General features: G+C 39.6%; 1 protein-coding gene and 2 pseudogenes across 3 annotated transcripts; 1 reads left to right on the top strand and 2 right to left on the bottom strand.

Annotated features, from left to right (window-relative positions):
• Positions 1-284: 284 nt before the first annotated feature.
• Positions 285-1,483, bottom strand: LOC127666329 (tripartite motif-containing protein 59-like; annotated as a pseudogene).
• Positions 1,484-12,687: 11,204 nt separating this feature from the next.
• Positions 12,688-19,732, top strand: LOC127665971 (olfactory receptor 187-like). Of its 3 annotated transcripts, none has more exons than XM_052158605.1 (2): positions 12,688-12,696; positions 18,818-19,732. In XM_052158605.1, the coding sequence occupies exons 1-2, from the start codon at positions 12,688-12,690 to the stop codon at positions 19,730-19,732; spliced, it is 924 nt and encodes a 307-aa protein (XP_052014565.1). The 3 variants fall into 3 exon arrangements, with proteins under 3 accessions (XP_052014565.1, XP_052014564.1, XP_052014563.1); XM_052158604.1 differs by lacking the exon at positions 12,688-12,696 and adding an exon at positions 14,158-14,169; XM_052158603.1 differs by lacking the exon at positions 12,688-12,696 and having other exon boundaries at positions 18,806-19,732.
• A 3,021-nt stretch (positions 19,733-22,753) lies between these two features.
• Positions 22,754-23,956, bottom strand: LOC127666325 (tripartite motif-containing protein 59-like; annotated as a pseudogene).
• Positions 23,957-27,483: the final 3,527 nt, after the last annotated feature.

Here is a 27,483-nt window from a genome sequence, read left to right on the forward strand (position 1 = left end):
AATAAAATATTGCCTAACAAGCCAATAAAAATGGGGTAAAGTATTATTAATATTTGACCCAAAAGTTGTCATTTTCTAATTTGATTTTACTCATCTTTCAGATAATGTCTCTTTTATGACAGCATTCTACCCGTCCATGGGAAGTTTATCATACTACTCTGTATCTGTTGTAACAGATGTAAAGTTTATGTGCTCTTATGCCACCCTGACTTTTCCATCTAGCGATCAATGGTTAGCCTTTGCTGTTCAGAATAAGCCGACACAAGCCTGGAAATTTTAGGTTTTCAATGAGAAACTGTTTTCCACATAAATTACTTTAACAAATATAAAGAGTAACACACTGTCTTTTTAAAGTCATATAAGTTCTTAGGTAAACTTTGGTAAAAAGAAAGACTTCAGAGAAACATATTGAAGTGTTTTCATTTAATAAGGTTTTTATATGATGGTTGAAAAAGAGTATCAACATTAGTATCACTGAAATGAGTGAAATTATATCAATGTTTAACATTTTTATATTTTCATGCTTATCAGACCAAGAACATGGTGTTCTTTTTGAAGAAATTCTCCTTTTTGGAATGACAGCTTTCTTAATATGTCCAATTTCTGTTCTGCTCCACTCTTAATACATTGCTTACTTGATAAGTTTCAACAGGCTGGGTCTTAGGAAGTAGTCTCTGTTTCAATAACTGCACAGATGGGTAGACAATCATCAATTTTTCAAGAAATTTAAGTGGAGATTCATTTTGTAAATATGTTGTCATGGTCATTAACTCAAGCTGTTGTTCCCTTATCTCTTTCATTCTTTCAAACTGTGGAGTGCATTCTTGATTAATCATCTTTCCATCTTGATTAATAATCTTTTCCAAAGAGCTGCCACAAAATATTTTTTTCTGTTCTAATCTATCAGTAAGCTCATTACAATACTGAAGAACAACTTCCTTATTCCCTTGAACTATTTTCTCAGAATGACATTTCTGTTCTTCAAGCTTTTCAATAAGGCAAGTGATATCTATCCAGTGTGTGTCAGTTAAGTGTTTAAACAGCTTCTGAGGTATATTCTTTTCTTTAAGATAGGCACTTTGAAGGTCTACTATAGGATGGCCATGATGTTGGCTTACAGAAAGACAATGGCCACAAACCAATTTTTTATGTAGTAGACAATTAACATTTAATGGTTGCCTATAATGTTCAGGGCAGGTGACAACATCTGAGTGGTCTTCTTGCTGGTACTTTTCAATAATTGTTCTTAATGCAAAATTTACAGGTAAGGATTCTATGCCAGTCGAAGCAATTTCAATAATACTTCTGAAGTTAGTACACTTGAGTGGAATTTGCAGAGGTGTGCATATATAAAAGTTTCAGATTCCTGGAGAATATTTTCTAAACAGTTCCTACAAAATGTATGAGAGCATGGTAGTTCACAGGGATCTTCAAAGATACTGGAACAAATGGGACACATTTACTCATCCTCAAAATTGCGCATTTCCTAGTCTGTCAATCTCCTGATCTGGATATTGAATATATCTTCTCCAACTTTTCCAGGATCTTTTGTTATTTGTGAGGCAGGAGACAATGCCCAAGGAGATGGCTCTGGGGCAGCCTAGTGAGGACACTGTGAGGCACTTGCACAAGTCTTCTGGTGCCTGGCAGGGGAGGAGCCTGCAGTGCCACCCTGAAGTCTTTTTCTTTCTTTTTTCTTTCTTTTCTTTAATTTCATTTGATATATATTTTATTTACATTTCAAATGATTTCCCCTTTTCTGGTCCCCTACTCCCTGAAAGTCACATAAGCCCCCTTCCCTCCCCCTATTCTCCCACCCACCCCTTCTCACTTCCTTGTTTTGGTTTTGCCTCATACTGCTACACTGAGTCTTTCCAGAACCAGGGGCCACACCTCCTTTCTTCTTGTACCTCATTTGATGTGTGGATTATGTTTTGGGTATTCCAGTTTTCCAGGCTAATATCCACTTATTAGTGAGTGCATACCATGATTGATCTTTTGAGACTGGGTTACCTCACTTAGTATGATGTTCTCCACTCCATCCATTTGCCTAAGAATTTCGTGAATTCATTGTTTCTAATGGCTGAATAGTACTCCATTGTGTATATATACATTTTTTGCATCCATTCTTCTGTTGAGGGATACCTGGGTTCTTTCCAGCTTCTGGCTATTAAAAATAGGGCTGCTATGAACATAGTGGAGCATATATCCTTATTATATGCTGGGGAATCCTCTGGGTATATGCCCAGGAGTGGTATAGCATGATCTTTTGGAAATGAAGTGCCCAGTTTTCTGAGAAACTGCCAGACTGATTTCCAGAGTGGTTGTACCAATTTCCAACCGCACCAGCAGTGGAGGAGTGTTCCTCTTTCTCCACATCCTCACCAACACCTGCTGTCTCCTGAGTTTTTAATCTTAGCCATTCTGACTGGTGTAAGGTGAAATCTCAGAGTTGTTTTGATTAGCATTTCCCTGATGACTTATGAAGTTGAGCATTTTTTAAGATGTTTCTCTGCCATCCGAAGTTCTTCAGGTGAGAATTCTTTGTTTAACTCTGTACCCCATTTTTTAATAGGGTTATTTGGTTTTCTGGGGGGTCTAACTTCTTGAGTTCTTTGTATATATTGGATATTAGCCCTCTATCTGATGTAGGGTTGGTGAAGATCTTTTCCCAATTTGATGATTGTTGATTTGTCCTTTTGATGGTGTCCTTTGCCTTACAGAAACTTTGTAATTTTATAAGGTCCCATTTGTCAATTCTTGATCTTAGAGCATACGCTATTGGTGTTCTGTTCAGAAACTTTCCCCCTGTACCGATGTCCTCAAGGGTCTTCCCCAGTTTCTTTCTATTAGCTTCAGAGTGTCTGGCTTTATGTGTAGGTCCTTGATCCATTTGGAGTTGAGCTTAGTACAAGGAGACAAGGATGGATAAATTTGCATTCTTCTGCATGCTGACCTCCAGTTGAATCAGCACCATTTGTTGAAAAGGCTATCTTTTTTCCATTGGATATTTTCAGCCCGTTGTCGAGGATCAAGTGGCCATAGGTGTGTGGGTTCATTTCTGGATCTTTAATCCTGTTGCATTGATCTACCTGTCTGTCACTGTACCAATACCATGCAGTTTTTAACACTATTGCTCTGTAGTATTGCTTGAGGTCAGGGATACTGATTCCTCCCAAATTTTTTTGTTGTTGTTGAGAATAGTTTTAGCTATCCTGGGTTTTTAGTTATTCCAGATGAATTTGAGAATTGCTCTTTCTAACTCTATGAAGAATTGAGTTGGGATTTTGATGGGTATTGCGTTGAATTTCTATATTGGTTTTGGCAAAATGGCTATTTTAACTATATTAATCCTGCCGATCCATGAGCATGGGAGGTTTTTCCATTTTTTGAGGTCTTCTTCCATTTCCTTCTTCAGACTCTTGAAGTTCTTGTCATACAGATCTTTCACAGGTTTGGTAAGAGTCACCCCAAGGTACTTTATACTGTTTGTGGCTATTGTGAAGGGTGTCAGTTCCCTAATTTCTTTCTCAGCCTGCTTATCCTTTGAATATAGGAAGGCTACTAATTTGCTTGAGTTGATTATATAACTAGCCACTTTGCTGAAGTTCTTTATCAGCTGTAAAATTTCTCTCGCCGAGTTTTTTGGGTCACTTAGGTAGACTATCATATCATCTGCAAATAATGATAGTTTGACTTCTTCCTTTCCAATTTGCATCCCTTTGACCTCCTTATGTTCTCGAATTGCCCGAGCTAGTACCTCATGTACAATATTGAAAAGATAAGGAGAAAGGGTGCAGCCATGTCTAGTCCCTGATTTTAGTGGGATTGCTTCAAGTTTCTCTCCATTTAGTTTGATGCTGGCTACCGGTTTGCTGTATATTGCTTTTAGTATGTTTATGTATGGGCCTTGAATTCCTGTTCTTTCCAAGACTTTAAGCATAAAAGGATCCTGAATTTTGTCAAATGCCTTTTCAGCATCCAATGAAATGACCATGTGGTTTTTTTCTTTGAGTTTGTTTATGTAGTGGATTGCATTGATGGATTTCCATATATTGAACCAATCCTGCATTCCCAGGATAAAGCCTACTTGATCATGGTGAATGATCGTTTTGATGTGTTCTTGGATTCGGTTGGCAAGAATTTTATTGAATATTTTTGCATCAATGTTCATAAGGGAAACTGGTCTGAAGTTCTCTTTCTTTGTTGTATCTTTGTGTGGTTTTGGTATCAGCATAATTGTGGCTTCATAGAAGGAATTGGGTAGTGTTCCTTCTGTTTCTATTTTGTTGAATAGTTTGAAGAGTATTGGTGTTAGGTCTTCTTTGAAGGTCTGATAGAATTCTGCACTGAAGCCGTCTGGTCCTGTGCTTATTTGGTTGGAAGGTTTTCTATGACCCCTTCTATTTCTTTAGGGGTTATGGGACTGTTTAGATGATCTATTTGGTCCTGATTTAATTTTGGTATTTGGTATCTGTCAAGGAAATTGTCCATTTCCTCCAGATTCTCCAGTTGTGTTGAGTAAAGTCTTTTGTAGTAGGATCTGATGATTTTTTGAATTTCCTCAGTTTTTGTTGTTGTATCTCCCTTTTCATTTCTAATTTTGTTAATTTGGATACTTTCTCTGTGCCCTTTGGTCAGTCTGGCTAAGGGTTTATCTATCTTGTTGATTTTCTCAAATGACCAGCTCCTGGATTCATTGATTCTTTGTATGGTTCTCTTTGTTTCCACTTGACTGATTTCAGCCCTGGGTTTGATGATTCCCTGTTTTCTACTCCTCCTGAGTGAATTGGCTTCTTTTTGTTCCAAGGGCTTTCAGGTATGTTGTTAAGTTGCTAGTGTATGCACTCTCCATTTTCTTTTTGGAGGCACTCAGGGCTATGAGTTTTCCTCTTAGCACTGCTTTCATTGTGTCCCAAAGATTTGGGTATGTTGTGCCTTCATTTTCATTAAATTCTAAAAGTCTCTGATTTCTTTCTTTATTTCTTCTTTGGCCAAGGTGTCATTGAGTAGATTATTGTTCAGCCTCCATGTGTATGTGGGCTTTCTGTCGTTTTTTTGCCATTGAACACCACTCTTACATCATAGTGACCCGATAGGAGGCATGTATTTGTTCGATCTTTTTATATTTGTTGGGGTCTGTCTTGTGCTCAATTACATGGTCGATTTTGGAGAAGGTACCATGAGGTGCTGAGAAAACAGTATATTCTTTTGTTTTAAGGTGAAATGTTGTATAAATATCAGTCAAGTCCAATTGGTCCAAAGCTTCAATTAGTTTTATTGTGTCCCTGTTTAGTTTCTGTTTTCCTGCTCAGTCCATTGAGGAGAGTGGAGTGTTGAAGTCACCAACAATTATTGTGTTAGGTGCAATGTGTGCTTTGAGCTTTAGTAAAGTTTCCTTCACAAATGAGGGTGCCCTTGCATTTGGTGCATAGATTTTCAGACTTGAAAGTTCTTCTTTGTGGATTTTTCCTTTGACGAGCAAGAAGTGTCCTTCTGTATCTCTTTTGATGACTTTAGGTTGAAAGTCAATTTTATCTTATATTAGAATGGCTACTCCAGCTCATTTCCTGAGACCATTGGCTTGTAAAATTGTCTTCCAGACTTTTACTCTAAGGTAGTTTTTGTCTTTGACATTGAGGTGTGTTTCCTGTATGCAGCAAAATGTAGGGTCCTGTTTCCTTATCCAGTCTGTTAGTCTATGTCTTCTTATTGGGGAGTTGAGTCCATTGACGTGAAGAGATATTAAGGAATAGTGATTATTACTTCCTGTCATTTTCAATGTTATTTTTATATTTGAGTAGTTATCTTCTTTCGGGTTTGATGAAAGAAGGTAACTATCTTGCTTTTTCCAGGGTGTTGTTTCCCTCCTTGTATTGGAGTTTTCCTCCTATTATTCTTTGCAGAGCTGGGTTTGTAGAAAGATATTGTGTAAATTTGGTTTTGTCATGGAATATTTTGTTTTCTCCATCTATTGTGATTGAGAGTTTTGCTGGGTATAGTAGTCTTGGCTGACATTTGTGTTCTCTTAGAGTCTGCATGAGATCTGCCCAGGATCTTCTGGCTTTCATGGTCTCTGGTGAGAAGTCTGGTGTGATTCTGATAAGTCTTCCTTTATATGTTACTTGGCTTTTTTCCTTTGCTGCCTTTAATATTCTTTCTTTGTTTAGTACATTTGTGGTTTTGATTATTATGTGATGAGAGGTAAGTCCAGTCTGTTTGGAGTTCTGTAGACTTCTTGTATATTTATGGGCATCTCTCTCTTTAAGTTGGGAATGTTTTCTTCCACAATTGTGTTGAAGATATTTGCTGGCCCTTTCAGTTGTAAATCTTCACTCTCATCTGTACCTATAATCCTTTGGTTTGGTCTTATTGTGTCCTGGATTTCCTGATGTTCTGGGATACAAGCTTTTTGCATTTTGCATTTTCTTTGACTGTTGAGTCAATGGTTTCTATGGTATCTTTGGCATCTGAGATTATTTCTTCCATCTTTTGTATTCTGTTGTTGATATTTGCCTCTATGGCCCCTGATTTCTTCCCAAGGTTTTCTATCTCCAAAGTTATCTCCCTTTGTGATTTCTTAGTTGTTTCTACTTCTGATTTTAGATCCTGGATGGTTTTGCTTAGCTCCTTCACTTGCATGTTTGTGTTTTCCTGTAATTCTTTAAGAGAATTTTTGGTTTCCTCTTTCATTACTTCTGCTGTTTGACTCACTTTCTCCTGCATTTCTTTAAGGTTTGTATGTGTGTGTGTGTGTGTGTGTGTGTGTGTGTGTGTGTTTCTTCTTTCTTGGCTTCTATCTCTTGAGGCTTATTCTCCTGAATTCCTTTAAGTGATTTTTGTGTTTTCATTTTACAGGTTACTAGCTTATTCATGTTCCCCCGTATTTCTTTTTTCTTTTTATTCTTTTTTTTGCCCTTAGTTTTCTTTTTTTTTAATTTATTGATATATTTATTTAAATTTCAAATGATTTCCCCTTTTCTGGACCACCAATCACTGAAAGTCCCATCAGTCCCCTTCCCTCCCCCTGTTTCCCCACCCAACCCTTCCCACTTCCCTGTTCTGATTTTGCTCTATACTGCTTCACTGAGTCTTTCCAGAACAAGGTGCCACTCCTCCTTTCTTCTTGTACCTCATTTGATGTGTGGATTATGTTTTGGGTATTCCAGTTTTCTAGGTTAATATCCACTTATTAGTGAGTGCATACCATGATTCACCTTTTGAGTCTGGGTTACCTCACGTAGTATGATGATCTCCACCTCCATCCATTTGCCTAAGAATTTCATGAATTCATTGTTTCTAATGGCTGAATAGTACTCCGTTGTGTATATATACCACATTTTTTGCATCCACTCTTCTGTTGAGGCATACCTGCGTTCTTTCCAACTTCTGGCAATTATAAATAGGGCTGCTATGAACATAGTGGAACATGTATACTTATTACATGCTGGGGAATCTTTTGAGTATATGCCCAGGAGTGGTATAGCAGGATCTTCTGGAAGTGAAGTGCCCAGTTTTCGGAGGAACCGCCAGACTGATTTCCAGAGTGGTTGTACCAATTTGCAACCCCACCAGCAGTGGAGGAGTGTTCCTCTTTCTCCACATCCTTGTCAACACCTGCTGTCTCCTGAATTTTTAATCTTAGCCATTCTGACTGGTGTAAGGTGAAATCTCAGGGTTGTTTGATTTACATTTCCCTAATGACTAATAAAGTTGAGCATTTTTAAAGATGTTTCTACATCATCCAAAGTTCTTCAGGTGAGAATTCTTTGTTTAACTCTGTACCCCATTTTTTAATAAGGTTGTTTGGTTTTCTGGAGTCTAACTTCTTGAGTTCTTTATATATATTGGATATTAGCTCTCTATCTGATGTAGGCTTGGTGAAGATCTTTTCCCAATTTGTTGGTTGCTGATTTGTCCTTTTGATGGTGTCCTTTGCCTTACAGAAACTTTGTAATTTTATGAGGTCTCATTTGTCAATTCTTGATCTTAGAGCATATGCTATTGGTGTTCTGTTCAGAAACTTTCTCCCTGTACCGATGTCCTCAAGGGTCTTCCCCAGTTTCTTTTCTATTAGCTTCAGAGTGTCTGGCTTTATGTGGAGGTCCTTGATCCATTTGGAGTTGAGCTTAGTACAAGGAGTCAAGGATGGATCAATTCGCATTCTTCTGCATGTTGACCTCCAGTTGAACCAGCACCATTTGTTGAAAAGGCTATCTTTTTTCCATAGGATGTTTTCAGCCCCTTTGTCGAGGATCAAGTGGGCATAGGTGTGTGGGTTCATTTCTGGATCTTCAATCCTGTTCCATTGATCGGCCTGCCTGTCACTGTACCAATACCATGCAGTTTTTACAACTATTGCTCTGTAGTATTGCCTGAGGTCAGGGATACTGATTCCCCCAGAATTTCTTTTGTTGCTGAGAATAGTTTTAGCTATCCTGGGTTTTTTGTTATTCCAGATGAATTTGATAATTGCTCTTTCTAACTCTGGGAAGAATTGAGTTGGGATTTTGATGGGTATTGCATTGAATCTGTATATTGCTTTTGGCAAAATGGCCATTTTAACTATATTGATCCTGCCGATCCATGAGCATGGGACGTTTTTTCATTTTTTGAGGTCTTCTTCCATTTCCTTCTTCAGAGTCTTGAAGTTCTTGTCATACAGATCTTTCACAGGTTTGGTAAGAGCCACCCCAAGGTACTTTATTACTGTTTGTGGCTATTGTGAAGGGTGTCAGTTCCCTAATTTCTTTCTCAGCCTGCTTATCCTTTGAGTATAGGAAGGCCACTGATTTCCTTGAGTTGATTTTATAACCTGCTACTTTGCTGAAGTTGTTTATCAGCTGTAGGAGTGAGTTCTCTAGTGGAGTTTTTTGGGTCACTTAGGTAGATTATCATGTCATCTGCAAATAATGATAGTTTGACTTCTTCCTTTCTAATTTATATCCCTTTGACCTCCTTATGTTCTCGAATTGCCCGAGCTAGGACCTCAAGTACAATATTGAAAAGATAAGGAGAAAGGGGGCAGCCCTGTCTAGTCCCTGATTTTAGTAGGATTGCTTCAAGTTTCTCTCCATTTAGTCTGATGCTGGCTACCGGTTTGCTGTATATTGCTTTTACTATGTTTAGGTATGGGCCTTGAATTCCTGTTCTTTCCAAGACTTTAAGCATGAAAGGATGCTGAATTTTGTCAAATGCTTTTTCAGCATCCAATGAAATGACCATGTGGTTTTTTTCTTTGAGTTTGATTATGTAGTGGATTGCATTGATAAATTTCCGTATATTAAACCTACCCTGCATCCCTGGGATAAAGCCTACTTGATCATGGTGGATTAACATTTTGATGTGTTCTTGGATTCTGTTGGCAAGAATTTTATTGAGTATTTTTGCATCGATGTTCATAAGGGAGATTGGTCTGAAGTTTTCTTTCTTTTTTGGATCTTTGTGTGGTTTTGGTATCAGCGTAATTGTGGCTTCATAGAAGGAATTTGGTAGGGTTCCTTCTGTTTCTGTTTTGTGGAGTAGTTTGAAGAGTATTGGTGTTAACTCTTCTTTGAAGGTCTGATAGAATTCTGCACTGAAACCATCTGGTCCTGTGATTTTTTTGATTGGAATACTTTCTATGACCCCTTCTATTTCTTTAGGGGTTATGGGACTGTTTAGATGATCTATTTGGTCCTGATTTAATTTTGGTATATGATATCTGTCTAGGAAATTGTCCATTTCCTCCAGATTCTCCAGTTGTGTTGAGTATAGGCTTTTGTAGTAGGATCTTATGATTTTTTGGATTTCCTCAGTTTCTGTTGTAATATCTCCCTTTTCATTTCTAATTTTGTTAATTTGGATACTTTCTCTGTGCCCTTTGGTCAGTCTGGCTAAGGGTTTATCTATCTTGTTGATTTTCTCAAAGAACCAGCTCCTGGACTCGTTGATTCTTTGTATGGTTCTCTTTGTTTCCACTTGATTGATTTCAGCCCTGAGTTTGATGATTTCCTGTCTTCTACTCCTCCTGGGTGAAATAGCTTCTTTTTGTTCCAGGGCTTTCAGGTGTGTCGTTAAGCTGCTAGTGTATGCTCTCTCCATTTTCGTTTTGGAGGCACTCAGGGCTATGAGTTTTCCTCTTAGCACTGCTTTCATTGTGTCCCAAAGATTTGGGTATGTTGTGCCTCCATTTTCATTAAATTCTAAAAAGTCTCTGATTTCTTTCTTTATTTCTTCTTTGGCCAAGGTGTCATTGAGTAGAGTATTGTTCAGCCTTCATGTGTGTGTGATTTCTGTTGTTTTTGTTGCTATTGAAAACCACTCTTACACCATAGTGATCTGTTAGGAGGCATGGGATTAGTTCGATCTTGTATTTGTTGAGGTCTGTCTTGTGACCAATTATATGGTCGATTTTGGAGAAGGTACCATGAGGTGCTGAGAAAAAGGTATATTCTTTTGCTTTAGGGTGAAATGTATAAATATCAATCAAATCCAATTGGTCCAAAGCTTCAATTAGATTTACTGTGTCCCTGTTTAGTTTCTGTTTTCCTGATAGGTCCATTGAGGAGAGTGGAGTGTTGAAGTCTCCCACAATTATTGTGTTAAGTGCAATGTGTGCTTTGAGCTTTAGTAAAGTTTCTTTTACGAATGAGGGTGCCCTTGCATTTGGAGCATAGATGTTCAGAATTGAAAGTTCTTCTTGGTGGATTTTTCCTTTGGCCAGCAAGAAGTGTCCCTCAGTGTCTCTTTTGATGACTTTAGGTTGAAAGTCAATTTTATCTGATATTAGAATGGCTACTCCAGCTGGTTTCCCGAGACCATTGGCTTGTAAAATTGTCTTCCAGCCTTTTACTCTAAGGTAGTTTTTGTCTTTGACATTTACGTGTGTTTCCTGTATGCAGCAAAATGTAAGGTCCTGTTTCCTTATCCAGTCTGTTAGTCTATGTCTTTTTATTGGGTAATTGAGTCCATTGATGTTAAGAGATATTAAGGAATAGAGATTATTACTTCCTGTCATTTTTGATGTTATTTTTATATTTTCGTGATTATCTTCTTTTGGGTTTGATGAAGGAAGGTTACTATCTTACTTTTTCCAGGGTGTAGTTTCCCTCCTTGTATTGGAGTTTTCCTCCTATTATTCTTTGCAGAGCTGGGTTTGTAGAAAGATATTGTGTAAATTTGGTTTTGTCATGGAATGTCTTGGTTTCTCCATCTATTGTGATTGAGAGTTTTGCTGGGTATAGTAGTCTTGGCTGACATTTGTGTTCTCTTAGAGTCTGCATGAGATCTGCCCAGGATCTTCTAGCTTTCATGGTCTCTGGTGAGAAGTCTGGTGTGATTCTGATAGGTCTTCCTTTATATGTTACTTGGCTTTTTTCCTTTGCTGCCTTTAATATTCTTTCTTTGTTTAGTGCATTTGGGGTTTTAATTATTATGTGGTGAGTGGTATTTCTGCTCAGATCCAGTCTGTTTGGAGTTCTGTAGGCTTCTTGTATATTCATAGGCATCTCTCTCTTTAAGTTGGGAATGTTTTCTTCCATAATTTTGCTAAAGATATTTGCTGGCCCGTTCAGTTGTAAATCTTCACTCTCATCTATACCTATAATCCTTAGGTTTGGTCTTCTCATTGTATCCTGGATTTCCTGGATGTTCTGGGATACAAGCTTTTTGCATTTTGCATTTTCTTTGACTGTTGATTCAATGGTTTCTATGGTATCTTCGGCATCTGAAATTCTTTCTTCCATCTCTTGTATTCTGTTGTTTATATTTGCATCTAAGGCCCCTGATTTCTTCTCAAGGTTTTCTATCTCCAAAGTTGTCTCCTTTTGTGATTTCTTAGTTGTTTCTACTTCTGTTTTCAGATCCAGGATGGTTTTGCTCAGTTCCATCATTTGTTTGTGTTTTCGTGTAATTCTTTAAGAGATTTTTGTGTTTCCTCTTTCATGACTTCTGCCTCTTGACTCAAGTTCTCCTGCATTTCTTTAAGTTTTTTTTGCGTTTCTTCTTTATTGGCTTCTATTTCTTGAGCCTTATTCTCCTGCATTTCTTTAAGTGATTTTTCTTTTTCCATTATACGGGTTTCTAGCTTATTCGTGTTCCCCTGTATTTCTTTAAGAGATTCATTTATGTCCTTTTTGTGTTCTTCTAGCAGCATCATGATAAGTGATTTTAAATCCAAATCTTGTTTCACTGGTGTGTTGGCATAACCAGGACTTGCTGATGTTGGAGAGTTTGGTTTAGATGCTGCCATATTGCCTAGATTTCTGTTAGTAGTGTTCCTGCATTTGCCCTTTGGCATCTTGTTCTCTGGAGTTAGTTGGTCTTGTCCCTGGCTGGTGTTTGGGCCTCCTGAGGGTCTCTGGGGCTATTACTGCAACACTATATGGCTGGGTTTCCCCTGTAGCAGATTGCTGATGTGCTGTCCTACTCTTGGGTGCCCTTGCAGCTCTAGTGTGCTTTGCCCCAGATTGTGTCTGTGAACCAGATGGAGCCCGTTTGCACCTTCAGGGAGTGCTGATCGTGTATGCTGCTGGGACCTTTTCTGCATGCTGATCACTCTGCTGGGCAGCCAATCTCCCAACCGGGTTGGTGCACACAAGGCTAGCCTTGCTGCTCAGGCCCTCTGGGTAAAAGCCTGGGAGGCCAAGGTCTGAGCAAAGTTCCCCTTGAACTATGACTGTTAATTGGGTCTGTCAGGTGGCCAGGATGGAGGGCGTGTGTGCTCGCGCTCCCTGAAAGTGTCGGGAGAGTCTGCTGGGCTAACAACCTCCTGGGCAGGTTGACATACAGATGGCCCACCAAGCCGCACAGTTCTTGGGGTCAGTCCAGGGCCTGTTGGGGCCTAGACCCCCGCTTTGTTAGCCTCAGGCTATGCCTGTTAGCTGGCTTTGCCTGCTAGAGCTCTCTGGCGTCCTGTAGGCAAAATGGAGGCACGAGAACTGGCCTGGGCAAAAAAACCTCCTGGCTGGGTTGGCACCCCGATGGCCCCCGAACAACCCAGGGCCTGGGTGCAGGCCAAAGCCCCTCGGGCTTAGACCCCCGTGATGTTGGCCTCGGGTTATGTTTGTGTACCTCAGTCTGTCTGATCTCTCTGGAGTCAGAGAACCAAGATGGAGGCGAGTCTCTAGTGACTGGCGGGATGCAGAGTTCTGAAGTGGCTTCTGTGTGGTGAAAGGCATTGTAAATCCGCAGCTGCTTGCAGCCCGGCTGGCCAGCGAAGGTCAGTGGTCGTGGGCGCAGGGCCTAACTGGACCCTGTGTCGCCTTGGTTCCACTGCTAATGGCCCTTCAGCTGGACCAGCCACTGCTGCACGGCCGCCACCTCCGCCGCCACCTTTTCCCCCAGTATTTCTTTAAGAGATTCATTTATGTCCTTTTTGTGTTCTTCTAGCAGCATCATGAATAGTGATTTTAAATCCAAATCTTGTTTTTCTGGTGGGTTTGTAATCAGGACTAGCTGATGTTGGAGAGTTTGGTTCAGATGCTGACATATTGTCTAGATTTCTGTTAGTAGCGTTCCTGTTTTTGCCCTTTGCCATCTTGTTATTTCTGGCATTAGTTGGTCTTGTCTCTGGCTGGTATTTGTCCCTCTTGTGAGGCTATAGGGCTATTTCTGCCACACTGGATGGCTGGGTTTCCCCTGTTACTGATTGATAATGTGCTGCCCTCCTCTTGGGTGCCATTGTAGCCCTAGTGTGCCTTGCCCCAGGTTGTCTGTGTGAACCAGGCAGTGCCCGTTTGCTTCTTCAGTGAGTGCTGATGGTCTATGCTACTGCGGGACCTTTTCTGAGTGCTGGTCACTTTGCTGGGCATCTGAGCTCCCAAGCGGGTTGGTGCACACAAGGCTAGCCTAGCTGCTGAGGCCCTGAGTATAGTCAAAACCTGACACCCTGAATGCAGGTTAAGGGCTGAGCAAAGTTCCCCTCGGGCTATGACTGTTAATTGGCTCTGTCAGGAGGCCAGAATGGAGGAGTGTGCTCAAGCTCCCTGAAAGTGCCAGAGAGTCTGCTAGGCTAATAACCTCCTGGCTGGGTTGGCACACAGATGGCCCACCGAGCAGCCCAGGGCCTGGGGTCTGTCCAAGGCCTATCGGTCTTAGACCCCTGCTATGTTAGCTTCGGGCTATGATTCTTAGCTGAGTTTGCCTGCTAGAACTCTCTGGCGTCCAGTAGTCAAAATGGCACAGGGAGTGTGCTGGACTGGGCAAACAACCTCCTGGCCGGGTTTGCACACCAATGCCCCCCCCAACAGCCCTGGGCCTGGGTGCAGGCCAATGCCCATCATGCGTAGACCCCCATGATGTTGGTCTTGGGTTATATTTGCGTACCTCAGTCTGTCTGATTTCTCTGGTGCCCGAGATCAAAGATGGCGGAGAGACTCTTGTAACTGACTGGCGGGAGGCAAAGTTCTGATGTAGTTTCTGTGGGGGTGAAAGGCACTGTAAATCTGCCACTGCTTGCAGCCTGGCTGGCCAGTGAAGGTCAGTGGTAGCGGGCGCAAGGCCTGCCTGAACCCTGTCACCTTGGTTCCACTGCTGATGGCCCTTCTGCTGGATCAGCTGCCGCTGCTGCTCCTAAAGTCTTTTTCTACTGGGATTTTTATGCTGTGCTGCTGGGGATGTAAACAGTTATTCACATTCATCTTGTGCAGCAAATGCTCTGACCTTCTGAACATATCCCTGTTCTCAAGAGCTGGCATTTAAATGAACTCTTGTCTATGTCCATTATTTTAAAATATTTAAAATAAGCTTTAAATTATACTTTGGTGGTTTGAATATGCTTGCCCGATAGGAAGTAATACTATTAGGAGGTGTTGTCTCATTGGAAGAGGTGTGCCACTCTGTAGGAAGACTTTTATCCGGGGCCAAGGATAATTGAGACTCATGGTCTTCCTATATAGGAAGACCATATCAACACCCTCCTCAGCATCTTTCAGGTTTTCCCTAATTCAACCACAGGGGTCACCAGCTTCTGTCCATTGGTTAGGTGTAAATATCTGCATCTGACTCTTTCAATTGCTTATTGTGTCTTGCTGAGGGCAGTCATGACAGGTCCCTTTTTGTGAGCACACCATAGCCTCAGTAATAGTGTCTGGCTTTAGGGCCTCCCTTTGAGCTGGATCTCAATTTAGGTCTGTCCCTGGGCCTCCTGTTTTGTCCCTCCAGTTCTCTGAGATAGGAATAGCTATGCATCATAGTTTTTGACTGTGGGATGACAACCCCATCCCTGTCTTTCTGCTGGAGCTGGGCTCTACAAGTTCCCTCTCCCTACTGTAGGGCATTTCATCGAAGGTCTCTCCTTTTGAATCCTGGAGAGTCTCATAAACAGGTCTGTAGTATATCCTAGAGGGTCCACCCTACCTTCTACCTCACAAGATGGCCCGTTTCCATTCTTTCTGCTGGCCCTCATGGCTTCAGTCCTGTTCCTTCTACTCAATTCATGAAAAGAAAAATTTGCTGTAAGAGATATTGTAATCCTAAACATTTATGCAACAAACATCAGGGCATACAAATTCATAAAAGGAACAGTACCAAAACTTAAATCACATAATAATAATCACACAGATACAGTGGGTACTGGGAGACTTCAATGCCCTATTCTTGTCAGTAGCCTGGTCATTCAGACAAAAATTAAACAGAAAAGTTAGTTAAATAATATCATAGATAAAATGGACCTGAGAGATATGTCTAGAACATTTCACCCAGACATAAAACAATATAATTTCTCCTTAGCAGGTCATAAAACTTTATCTAATATTGAGTCCAGATTTGTACATGAAGCAAGTGTCAGCAGTTGTAAGAACACTGAAATCCTATTTGAACCCGTCTTGTATCTTATCTGACCAACACACATCAAAGCTACATACCACCAAAAAAATGCAAACTTGTGGAAACCATACTCACTACTGAATTAAAAATTGGCTCAAGAAAGAAATCTAGGAGAATATTAAAAACTATTTTTAGAATTGAATGAAAATGAAAACAGAACATACATAGACCTGTGCACCTAACAAATGTGATTGTGATAATTTGAATAGGTATGGACCCCATACATTCTTATGTTTGAAGATTTGGCCATAGAGAGTAGCACTATTAGGCCCTGTGGCCTTGTTGGAGAAAGTGTGCTACAATGGAGGTGGCTTTTAAGTCATATATAGTCAAGCTATGCTCAGTGGCACACAGTATCCTTCTGTTGCATGCACATCAATATGAAGAACTCTTGAGTTTCTTCCCTAGCTCCATGTCTGCCTACACAGTGCCATGTCCCACTGTGATGATAATGGACTAAACCTCTGAAACTGTAAGTTATTCCTAATGAAATATTTTCCTTTGTAAGTGTTGCTGCTGTCCTCGTGTTTCTTGAAAGTAACAGAAACCCTAAGAAAGTAGACCTAAGAGGCAAGGTTACAGCACTAAGTGCTTACATAAAATAAAGGATCAATCTCATATTAGTAACACAAGGGACCAGAGGATGGTGGTAGGTACAGGGTGTCTGGGATAGACACTGGAGAAGGTTATGGAGTACATGGCTAAATGTAGTTTTTGGATCCAGAGAAGTGACATGTCTCTGGTAGATATACTGCCATGACTGCCAGATGTCATGGCAGATATACTGGGTCAAGTCTAGACACTGGAGAAAGTTGTGAGGTTTATCACTGGATAGAGAGTTGGGATATAGAGAAGAAGAAACCTGTATGTTGTGGTATGAAAGCCAGGTCCTCCCCAGACCTTTTGGGGTGCAGGGGGAGTGGCCAGACTAAGTTGAGCAACTGGACTTGAAATCCAGGATGGATTTGTGGCCTGGTGAGAAGTATGGAAATGAAGGTAAGGAAGAATCACTCCTTTATGCCTAGACTCTTGAGAGGGAAGTGGGATGTCTCTGAAATTTCAATAGTTAATAGTCAAGATTCTTAAAGCATTATAAATTTGTAATACTAAAGTTTGTGATACTCTTGGGGACCAATTTGGACATTTCATTCATTGGAGTCCAAATCAATGGTGCCCATTTCTTCTCCAGAGAACAGTTAAACCAAATGAGAATTTTCATTCTCTAATACATGCTCTTCTATGAAGTTTGCAAGGGTACAATTTTATTCTTGTGTGGAAGGGTAGAGTTCATATAAACAGACTATTATATTTGTGAATCGGTAGTTAAATTTCCAAAATGCCTCACTGTGAAAAGAATTGCTATAAGCATGACTGCCTTCCTGTGATGTGTTCTTCTCTGATTTAGAAAGGCAAACACATATTAATGACTTCAGTGTTTTCCTTCAAGATATGTGTAAGTGAGAATTAACTTCTATAATGTCTATCATGCTTTCTGTAAATATTCAAGAATCCTATTTATTCCATTATAGTTATTTTAGCTCTGGATTTCTACAGCTAGATTTACGTAAAGACAACAACAAAAATTACTGACATATTTTAAGTTTATTATTAAATATGAATAATCAAAATAGTTTGAATTCTTTTTAACAGTGCTTTTAAAAATATTTTAATTTTCAGCATATTGCCTTTAAAGATATGATGATGTTAGACTGTAGTGGATTTCTCCACGGTCTGTGACTTAGGTATGTGATTTATGCAAAATAGGATCTTGTTATGAGGTTCTGCAGGGTAGCCAAGAGTAATAGGCATAGGTTGTGATGCTTGGTGAAGGTGGGATGGGAGTGGCAAACAAGCAAAAGAGAAGTAACCTTTCACAGTACTGTAGTTTTTATATGCTGGCTTAAGGTGTCTGGTTAGGATTTTGTGCTCTCTTTATTGCAGGGTAACTAAATAAGTTTTCTTTTCTATATGTATGTATGTATGTATATATATATATATATATATATATATATATATATATATATATATATATATATATATGTGTGTGTGTGTGTGTGTGTGTGTGTGTGTGTGTGTGTGTGTGTATGTATGTGTGTATATATTCATTTTTGCTTATCTTCCTTGTTTTTATCATCACCATAGTGTCCTCTTCTTGTAATCTCACTCGTTTATGCTCAGTTGAAAGCTCTCTACAGCCTTGACAAATTTTTAATTTACAAATGCTAATTGTCCTTTACATTTTTTAGACGCTTTTCAGCATTTATTTACCCAATTTTCTTCTTATTTTCCTTATTTCTTCTTTTTCAACATTGATTCTATCATGTGCAGAAAATGGCTTTCACCAAAGCCATTAAAAATCCTTTCATGTCAACATGCAGGGATCCATGGTTTATTGTACTTTAGCTTTTTACTCCTGTTACCTTTTCTTCCTTAAAGATTAAAACTTTAGATATCCATGTTCTGGCCCAGGGTACATTTGCATATTTTCAGTGGAGTAACATTGGCTCTTCATCACAATAAGAAATAGTTCATAAGAAATAAAATTGGTTCTAATTTAGAGATCAAGTGGGGAGTGGAGCAACTCACTGTAGAAGAAGGAGGTAGCAGGTCACATGATAGTCTTAAACCTTGGTAGACCAACTCTTCTGTTGATGGTAAAAATGGCAGACTAATGCACCTAATTTCTCAAGCTCAAGTTTAAAAGACTCAATTCAAAGTTCATAACTTATTTTTTTCTTTTACACATGTTGGATGACATATTTTTTCACATGAATCTGTTGGTATATTCACAGTTAGAATTTGGATCATGAACCTATATCATTTATCAATCTCAAGTATAGTTTCCATCAAGTATCATATCATTAGATAAAATAAAAGGGCATTCTTATAATTATAAGGCTACATTTAAATTACACAATTGAGAAATTCACCTTCTAAACACAGAGTGAATGATGTGTGACTTTCACTGCCTTTCATTTCAGGGACATCCAGTAAGGACATGGGAATAGAGAATACAACACTGCTGACAGAATTTGTTCTCACAGGACTCCGTCATCTGCCCCAGTGGAAAATCCCCCTGTTCCTGTTCTTCTTGCTCATCTATCTCATCACCATTGTGGGCAACCTGGGTCTGATCACTCTCATCTGGAATGACCCCCACCTTCACATCCCTATGTACTTATTTCTTGGGAGTTTAGCTTTTGTGGATACTTGTTTATCATCCACAGTGACACCTAGGATGCTGCTAGACTTTTTTGCCAAGAATAAACTGATCTCTTTCTCTGAATGCATGATACAGTTTTTTTCATTTGGAATCAGTGCAACCACAGAATGTTTTCTCTTGGCAGCAATGGCGTATGATCGCTATGTAGCCATATGCAATCCTTTACTCTACCCAGCAATCATGACAAATAGACTCTGTGTGCGTCTTTTGACATTGTCCTTTTTAGGTGGATTCATTCATGTTTCAATTCATGGAGTCTTTTTATTCAGACTAAGTTTCTGTAACCCTAACATAAATCACTTTTATTGTGATATTATGCCATTGTTAAAGATTTCCTGCAATGACACTTCTCTCAATTTCCTGATGATTTTTATTTTCTCTGGCTCTATTCAGGCATTCAGTATTTTGACTATTCTTGTCTCTTACACACTTGTTCTGCTTTCAATCCTAAAGCAGAAATCTATCAAAAGCATAAAGAAAGCCTTCTCCACCTGTGGAGCCCATCTCCTCTCTGTGTCTTTGTACTATGGGTCTCTTCTCTTCATGTATATGCGTCCTGCATCTGCACAAGTAGATGATCAGGATATGATGGACTCTGTATTTTACACTGTCATAATTCCTGTACTCAACCCAATTATCTACAGTTTGAGGAATAAGCAAGTAAAAAATTCACTGGAGAAATTCTTAAAGAGAAACACTTAGGTCTCATATTATTATTAGTTATATTGTTATTGAAATACCACCAAAATTATGTGGCTCTATGTATCTAAATTGTGTGTACTTGATAAAATAATTGAATTGACTTTTCCTAGAATGTTTTTGTTTCTGGCTTGTGTGTATATGAATGTAAGAAGTATTTGTGCAGAACATATGTATACTTAGGTACATAGTTACATTTGAGCATGCACACACATGGAAAGCCTCAGACATCCTGCTCTAATACCTTATTTTCTTTAAAGAGACATTTTTCCAGAGATAAGTTCACCTTCTGCTAACCACCGTTATCCTCCCTTCTATATCCTCAACACCAATGATTCTATAGGCATATGTGTGGGCATCATTTTATCAACAGTGAAATCTGAAGTCTTTTTTTCAGTAAAATATCATTTATTAAAATATGCTGTTATGCATTAAGCCCAGCATTTCCAAATATATCTACTTTTAAGTTGTATAAACTCAACTTCCTGGCAAAAAAATAAAACTGTACATCAGAAGACAAAAATATTTGTATACTTAAAATTATCAAGCCTACATGGTAACACTGGGCATATGCTTTCTTAGATTGAAATAAAAGTTTCAGTTAGTTACATCAATTAGCCTATTTAAGTTTTTTTAAGCATAACAATGAGCTCTCCCACCTGCTGACACTGGCAAGTCATTTGTTTCCTAGTCTCTATAAAGAGGTTAGTAACCCATTGACAAATGTCTTAGCTAATGTTCTTCATTTCCTAATATTTATATTAAAACATAGCACTCACAAAATGACATGTATCTCTTAGAAACTGAACATTATTTCACTTCACCTTCGTTAATTACATCTTCAAAATGGCCTCATTTTGTTACTGTGCTAGATAAAATCTGAGCCTGGTAAGTGGACCTAATGACTTAGTGATAATCCTTGTCAGAATTTATCTGACTTTAAACAGAGCTTTTATTTGAAATAAGGTCCCCAGAGGTGGTGATTCAAGAGCACCTTATTTGGGGTTTCTGGAAAACATTGTGTTGGAGGTTTCAATGGCATTGAACCAAAGTTCTACTCCATGCATATTGGTAGTCAATGACAAGGGAGCAAAATTAAAGGTTCTGACTTAATAACCTCTTTCAAAACTTAACAGATACAGAAGCAGCTCATATTGTAATCCTAGTACTTGTGCTACAGGGTGAGACCATTTTATGAGGAATATAGCTTAGATGATACCAAATCTATTAAATGAATCATATCAATACAATTGTCTTAATGTACATGTTTCATATAGTTTTCCTTTAAAATCAACACTAAAAAACTACAAAATCAAAATATGTACTTGGTTTGCTTTGTGCTGCTAGAGTCAGCAGTCCAGGAAGAGACCAGGCACTAGAACCTTTTGATTGGTGGGGTTTTAGACCTCCCTGATATCAAGGCTGAATTTACAAAGAGTTGATTTATCCAAAAGCAGCCTGCTGTACTACTTGGGATGAATGCTTCTAAATCTATTAATAAGATTGACCAAATGTGGTATATCTACACAATGGAGTACTATTCAGCCATTAGAAACAATGAATTCATGAAATTCTTAGGCAAATGGATGGAGCTAGAGAACATCGTAATAAGTGAGGTAACCCAGACTCAAAAGGTGAATCATGGTATGCACTCACTAATAAGTGGATATTAACCTGGAATACCCAAAACATAATCCACACAACAACTGAGGTACAAGAAGAACGGAGGAGTGGCCCCTTGTTCTGAAAAGACTCAGTGAAGCAGTATAGAGCAAAATCAGAACAGGGAAGTGGGAAGGGTTGGGTGGGAAAACAGGGGGAGGGAAGGGGACTGATGGGACTTTCGGGGAGTGGGGGTCCAGAAAAGGGGAAATCATTTGAAATGTAAATAAATATATCAATAAATTAAAAAAAAAGATTGACCAAAATGATGTTTAAACAATCCTTGCCTGGATTTTTAAATCAACTTATATATTATCTCCATCTATATATTGAAAATCTTCAAATTATATCAAAATAGGCTCATGGACCTCAAGGATCTTGTCATCTTAAAAAAATCTTATATCTATATATACAAAGAACTGCAAAGTTAACATATAACAGCTAAAAAATGCATGTTAATCAGAATAAAATATTGCCTAACAAGCGAATAAAAATGGGGTAAAGTATTAATATTTGACCCAAAAAGTTGTCATTTTCTAATTTGATTTTACTCATCTTTCAGATAATGTCTCCTTTATGACAGCATTCTACCCAACCATGGGAAGTTTATCATATTACTCTGTATCTGTTGTAACAGATGTAAAGTTTATGTGGTCTTATGCCACCCTGACTTTTCCATCTAGCCATCAATGGTTAGCCTTTGCTGTTCAGAATAAGCCTACACAAGCCTGGAAATTTTAGGTTTTCAATGAGAAACTGTTTTCCACATAAATTACTTTAAGGGGACTGATGGGACTTTCGGGGAGTGGGGGTCCAGAAAAGGGGAAATCATTTGAAATGTAAATAAATATATCAATAAATTAAAAAAAAAGATTGACCAAAATGATGTTTAAACAATCCTTGCCTGGATTTTTAAATCAACTTATATATTATCTCCATCTATATATTGAAAATCTTCAAATTATATCAAAATAGGCTCATGGACCTCAAGGATCTTGTCATCTTAAAAAAATCTTATATCTATATATACAAAGAACTGCAAAGTTAACATATAACAGCTAAAAAATGCATGTTAATCAGAATAAAATATTGCCTAACAAGCGAATAAAAATGGGGTAAAGTATTAATATTTGACCCAAAAAGTTGTCATTTTCTAATTTGATTTTACTCATCTTTCAGATAATGTCTCCTTTATGACAGCATTCTACCCAACCATGGGAAGTTTATCATATTACTCTGTATCTGTTGTAACAGATGTAAAGTTTATGTGGTCTTATGCCACCCTGACTTTTCCATCTAGCCATCAATGGTTAGCCTTTGCTGTTCAGAATAAGCCTACACAAGCCTGGAAATTTTAGGTTTTCAATGAGAAACTGTTTTCCACATAAATTACTTTAACAAATATAAAGAGTAACACACTGTCTTTTTTAAGTCATATAAGTTCTTAGATAAACTTTAGTAAAAAAAAAGACTTCAGAGAAACATATTGAAGTGTTTTCATTTAATAAGTTTATTATATGATGGTTGAAAAAGAGTATCAACATTAGTATCACTGAAATGAGTGAAATTATAGCAATGTTTAACATTTTTATATTTTCATTTATTTTTCATGCTTATCAGACCAAGAACATGGTGTTCTTTTTGAATAAATTCTCATTTTTGGAATGACAGCTTTCTTTATATATCCAATTTCTGTTCTGCTCCACTCTTAATACATTGCTTACTTAATAAATTTCAACAGGCTGGGTCTTAAGAAGTGGTCTCTGTTTCAATAACTGCACAGATGGTTAGACAATCATCAATTTTTCAAGAAATTTAAGTGGAGATTCATTTTGTAAATATGTTGTCATGGTCATTAACTCAAGCTGTTGTTCCCTTATCTCTTTCATTCTTTCAGTCTGTGGAGTGCATTTTTGATTAATCCATCTTTATTAATAATCTTTTCCAAAGAGCTGCCACAAAATATTTTTTTCTGTTCTAATCTATCAGTAAGCTCATTACAATACTGGAGAACAACTTCCTTATTACCTTGAACTATTTTCTCAGAATGACATTTCTGTTCTTCAACTTTTCAATAAGGTAAGTGATGTCTGTCCAGTGTGCGTCAGTTAAGTGTTTAAACAACTTCTGAGGTATATTCTTTTCTTTAAGATAGGCACTTTGAAGGTCTACTATAGGATGGCCATGATGTTGGCTTACAGAAAGACAATGGCCACAAACCAATTTTTTTATGTAGTAGACAATTAACATTTAATGGTTGCCTATAATGTTCAGGGCAGGTGACAACATCTGAGTGGTCTTCTTCCTGGTACTTTTCAATAATTGTTCTTAATGCAAAATTTACAGGTAAGGATTCTATGCCAGTCAAAGCAATTTCAATAATACTTCTGAAGTTAGTACACTTGAGTGGAATTTGCAGAGGTGTGCATATATAAAAGTTTCAGATTCCTGAAGAATATTTTCTAAACAGTTCCTACAAAATGTATGAGAGCATGGTAGTTCACAGGGATCTTCAAAGATACTGGAACAAATGGGACACATTCACTCATCCTCAAAATCGCGCATTTCCTAGTCTGTAAATCTCCTGATCTGGATATTGAATATAACTTCTCCAAATTTTCTAGGATCTTTTGTTATTTGTGAGGCGGGAGACAATGCCCAAGGAGATGGCTCTGGGGCAGCCAAGTGAGGACACTGTGAGGCACTTGCCCAAGTCTTCTGGAGCCTGGCAGGGGCTGAGCCTGCAGTGCCACCTTGAAGTCTTTCTCTTTCTTTCTTCTTTCTTTCTTTCTTTCTTTCTTTCTTTCTTTCTTTCTTTCTTTCTTTCTTTCTTTCTTTCTTTCTTTCTTTCTTTCTTTCTTTTTTTTGTTTTTTTTGTTTTTTTGTTTTTATTTCTTTCGATATATTTTTTATTTACATTTCAAATGATTTCCCCTTTTCTGGTCCCCCACTCCCCGAAAGTCACATAAGCCCCCTTCCCTCCCCCTATTCTCCCACCCACCCCTTCTCACTTCCCTGTTCTGGTTTTGCCTTATACTGCTACACTGAGTCTTTCCAGAACCAGGAGCTTCTCCTCTGTTCTTCTTGTACCTCATTTGATGTGTGGATTATGTTTTGGGTATTCCAGTTTTCCAGGCTAATATCCACTTATTAGTGAGTGCATACCGTGATTGATCTTTTGAGACTAGGTTACCTCACTTAGTATGATGTTCTCTAGCTCCATCCATTTGCCTAAGAATTTCATGAATTCATTGTTTCTAATGGCTGAAAAGTAGTACTCCATTGTGTATATGTACCTCATTTTTTGCATCCATTCTTCTGTTGAAGGATACCTAGGTTCTTTCCAGCTTCTGGCTATTATAAATAGGGCGGCTATGAACATAGTGGAGCATATATCCTTATTACATGCTGGGAAATCCTCAGGGTATATGCCCAGGTGTGGTATAGCAGGATCTTCTGGAAGTGACATGCCCAGTTTTCTGAGGAACTGCCAGACTGATTTCCAGAGTGGTTGTACCAATTTTCAACCCCCACCAGCAGTGGAGGAGTGTTCCTCTTTCTCCACATCCTCACCAACACCTGCTGTCTCCTGAGTTTTTAATCTTAGCCATTCTGACTGGTGTGGGGTGAAATCTCAGGGTTGTTTTGATTTGCATTTCCCTGATTAATGAAGTTGAGCATTTTTAAAGATGTTTCTCCGCCATCCAAAGTTCTTCAGGTGAGAATTCTTTGTTTAATTCTGTACCCCATTTTTTAATAGGGTTATTTGGTTTTCTGGGATCTAACTTCTTGAGTTCTTTGTATATATTGGATATTAGCCCTCTATCTGATGTAGGGTTGGTGAAGATCTTTTCCCAATTTGTTGGTTGCTGATTTGTCCTTTTGATGGTGTCCTTTGCCTTACAGAATCTTTGTAATTTTATAAGGTCTCATTTGTCAATTCTTGATCTTAGAGCATACGCTATTGGTGTTCTGTTCAGGAACTTTCCCCCTGTACTGATGTCCTCAAGGGTCTTCCCCAGTTACTTTTCTTTTAGCTTCAGAGTGTCTGACTTTATGTGGAGGTCCTTGATCCATTTGGAGTTGAGCTTAGTACAAGGAGACAAGGATGGATCAATTTGCATTCTTCTGCATGCTGACCTCCAGTTGAACCAGCACCATTTGCTTGAAAAGGCTATCTTTTTTCCATTGGATGTTTTCAGCCCCTTTGTTGAGGATCAAGTGGCCATAGGTGTGTGGGTTCATTTCTGGATCTTCAATCCTGTTCCATTGATCTGCCTGACTGTCACTGTACCAATACCATGCAGTTTTTAACACTATTGCTCTGTAGTATTGCTTGAGGTCAGGGATACTGATTCCTCCAGAAGTTTTTTTGTTGTTGAGAATAGTTTTAGCTATCCTGTTTTTTTTTTTTTTTTATTCCAGATGAATATAAGAATTGCTCTTTCTGGAAATCCTTGAGATCGGTGGCGGCGGCGGCGGCGGCAGCGGCAGCAGTGGCTGCTCCAGCTGAAGGGCCATCAGCAGTGGAACCAAGGCGTCACAGGGACCAGTTAGGCCCTGCGCCCACGACCACTGACCTTTGCTGACCAGCCGGGCAGCAAGCAGCTGCAGTTGTGCGGTGCCTTTCCTGCATGGAGGCCACTTCAGAACTCGGCCTCCCACCAGTCAGGAGAGGAGCATCCATCTTGGTTCCGTACTCCAGGAATCGGACAGACTGAGGTACACAAACATAATCCGAGGCCAACACCGCGGTGGTCTGAGCCCGACGGGCGTTGGCCTGCACCCAGGCCCTGGGCGGGTCGGGGGGCCATCGGGGTGCCAACCCAACCAGGAGGTTTTTTGCCCAGGCCTGCGAGCGCGCCGCCGCCATTTTGCCTGCAGGACGACAGAGAGCTCAGGCGGGCAGACCTGTAACAGGCATAGCCTAAGGCTAACAAAGCGGGGGTCCAGGCCCCAAAAGGCACAGGACTGACCCCAAGAACTGGGCGGCTTGGTGGGCCATCTGTGAGTCAACCCGCCCAGGTGATTGTTAGCAAAGCAGACTCTCCCGGCGCTTTCAGGGAGCGCGGGCGCGCACGCCCTCCATCCTAGTCACCTGGCAAACCCAATTAACAGTCATAGCCCTAGGGGAACTTTGCTCGGACCCCAGGCTTTTGCCTGGACTCAGGGACTGGGCGGCCAGGCTAACCTTGTGTGCAACAGCCCGGTTGGCAGATCGGCTGCCCAGCGGAGTGAGCGGAACACAGGGGAGGTCACAGTAGCATACACCTTCGGCACTCCCTGGGAGTGCACATGGGCTCCATCTGCTCCACAGACACAATCTGGGGCAAGGCCTCAGGCAGAAGCCCTTAGCTCTACTCTCTCCGCTTCCGGATCCAGATCAGTCTGGGCGGCAGCATTACATCTCCAAGTCCTGCAAGTGGCTAGCTGGGCTTCCGGGCGGCCACCTGGGAGAAGTCAGTGTGCTCCAGTGAATCCAGCGGGCCCCAGCGGGAGCCTTCGGGTGCCTGCTTTGGGATCTGAACAGCCTGGGCAGCAGCACACTGTCTACAAGCAGTGCAGGAGGTAAGCTGTGCACCAGAGGCCAACTGGGAAGGGGCAGCTTGCACTGGTGAGTCCAGCACTGACAAGATAAACTAACACCAGTGAGATCTAGATGGCAAAAGGCAAACGCAGGAACATCACTAACAGAAATCAAGGCAATATGGCAACATCTGAACCCAATTCTCCTCTACCAACATGTCCTGGATACCCCATCACACCAGTAAAACAAGATTTGGATTTAAAATCACTGGTCATGATGCTGGTACAGGAACACATGAAGGTCATACATAAAGAAATTCAGGAGAAAATGGATCAAAGGTTAGAAGCCCTTGCAAGGGAAACACAAAAATCATTGAAAGAAATCCAGGAGAATACAAAAGCCAACAAGGAGGAAATGCAAAAAACACTTAAAGAAATACAGGAGAACTTTGCTCAACAGGCTGAGGTCATGAAAGACGAAACACAAAAATCTCTTAAAGAAATACAGGAGAACTTTGGTCAACAGGCTGAGCTCATGAAAGAGGAAACACAAAAATCTCTTAAAG

This window comes from Apodemus sylvaticus, chromosome 15, assembly GCF_947179515.1.
Source record: "Apodemus sylvaticus chromosome 15, mApoSyl1.1, whole genome shotgun sequence".
Classification (NCBI taxonomy): domain Eukaryota; kingdom Metazoa; phylum Chordata; class Mammalia; order Rodentia; family Muridae; genus Apodemus; species Apodemus sylvaticus.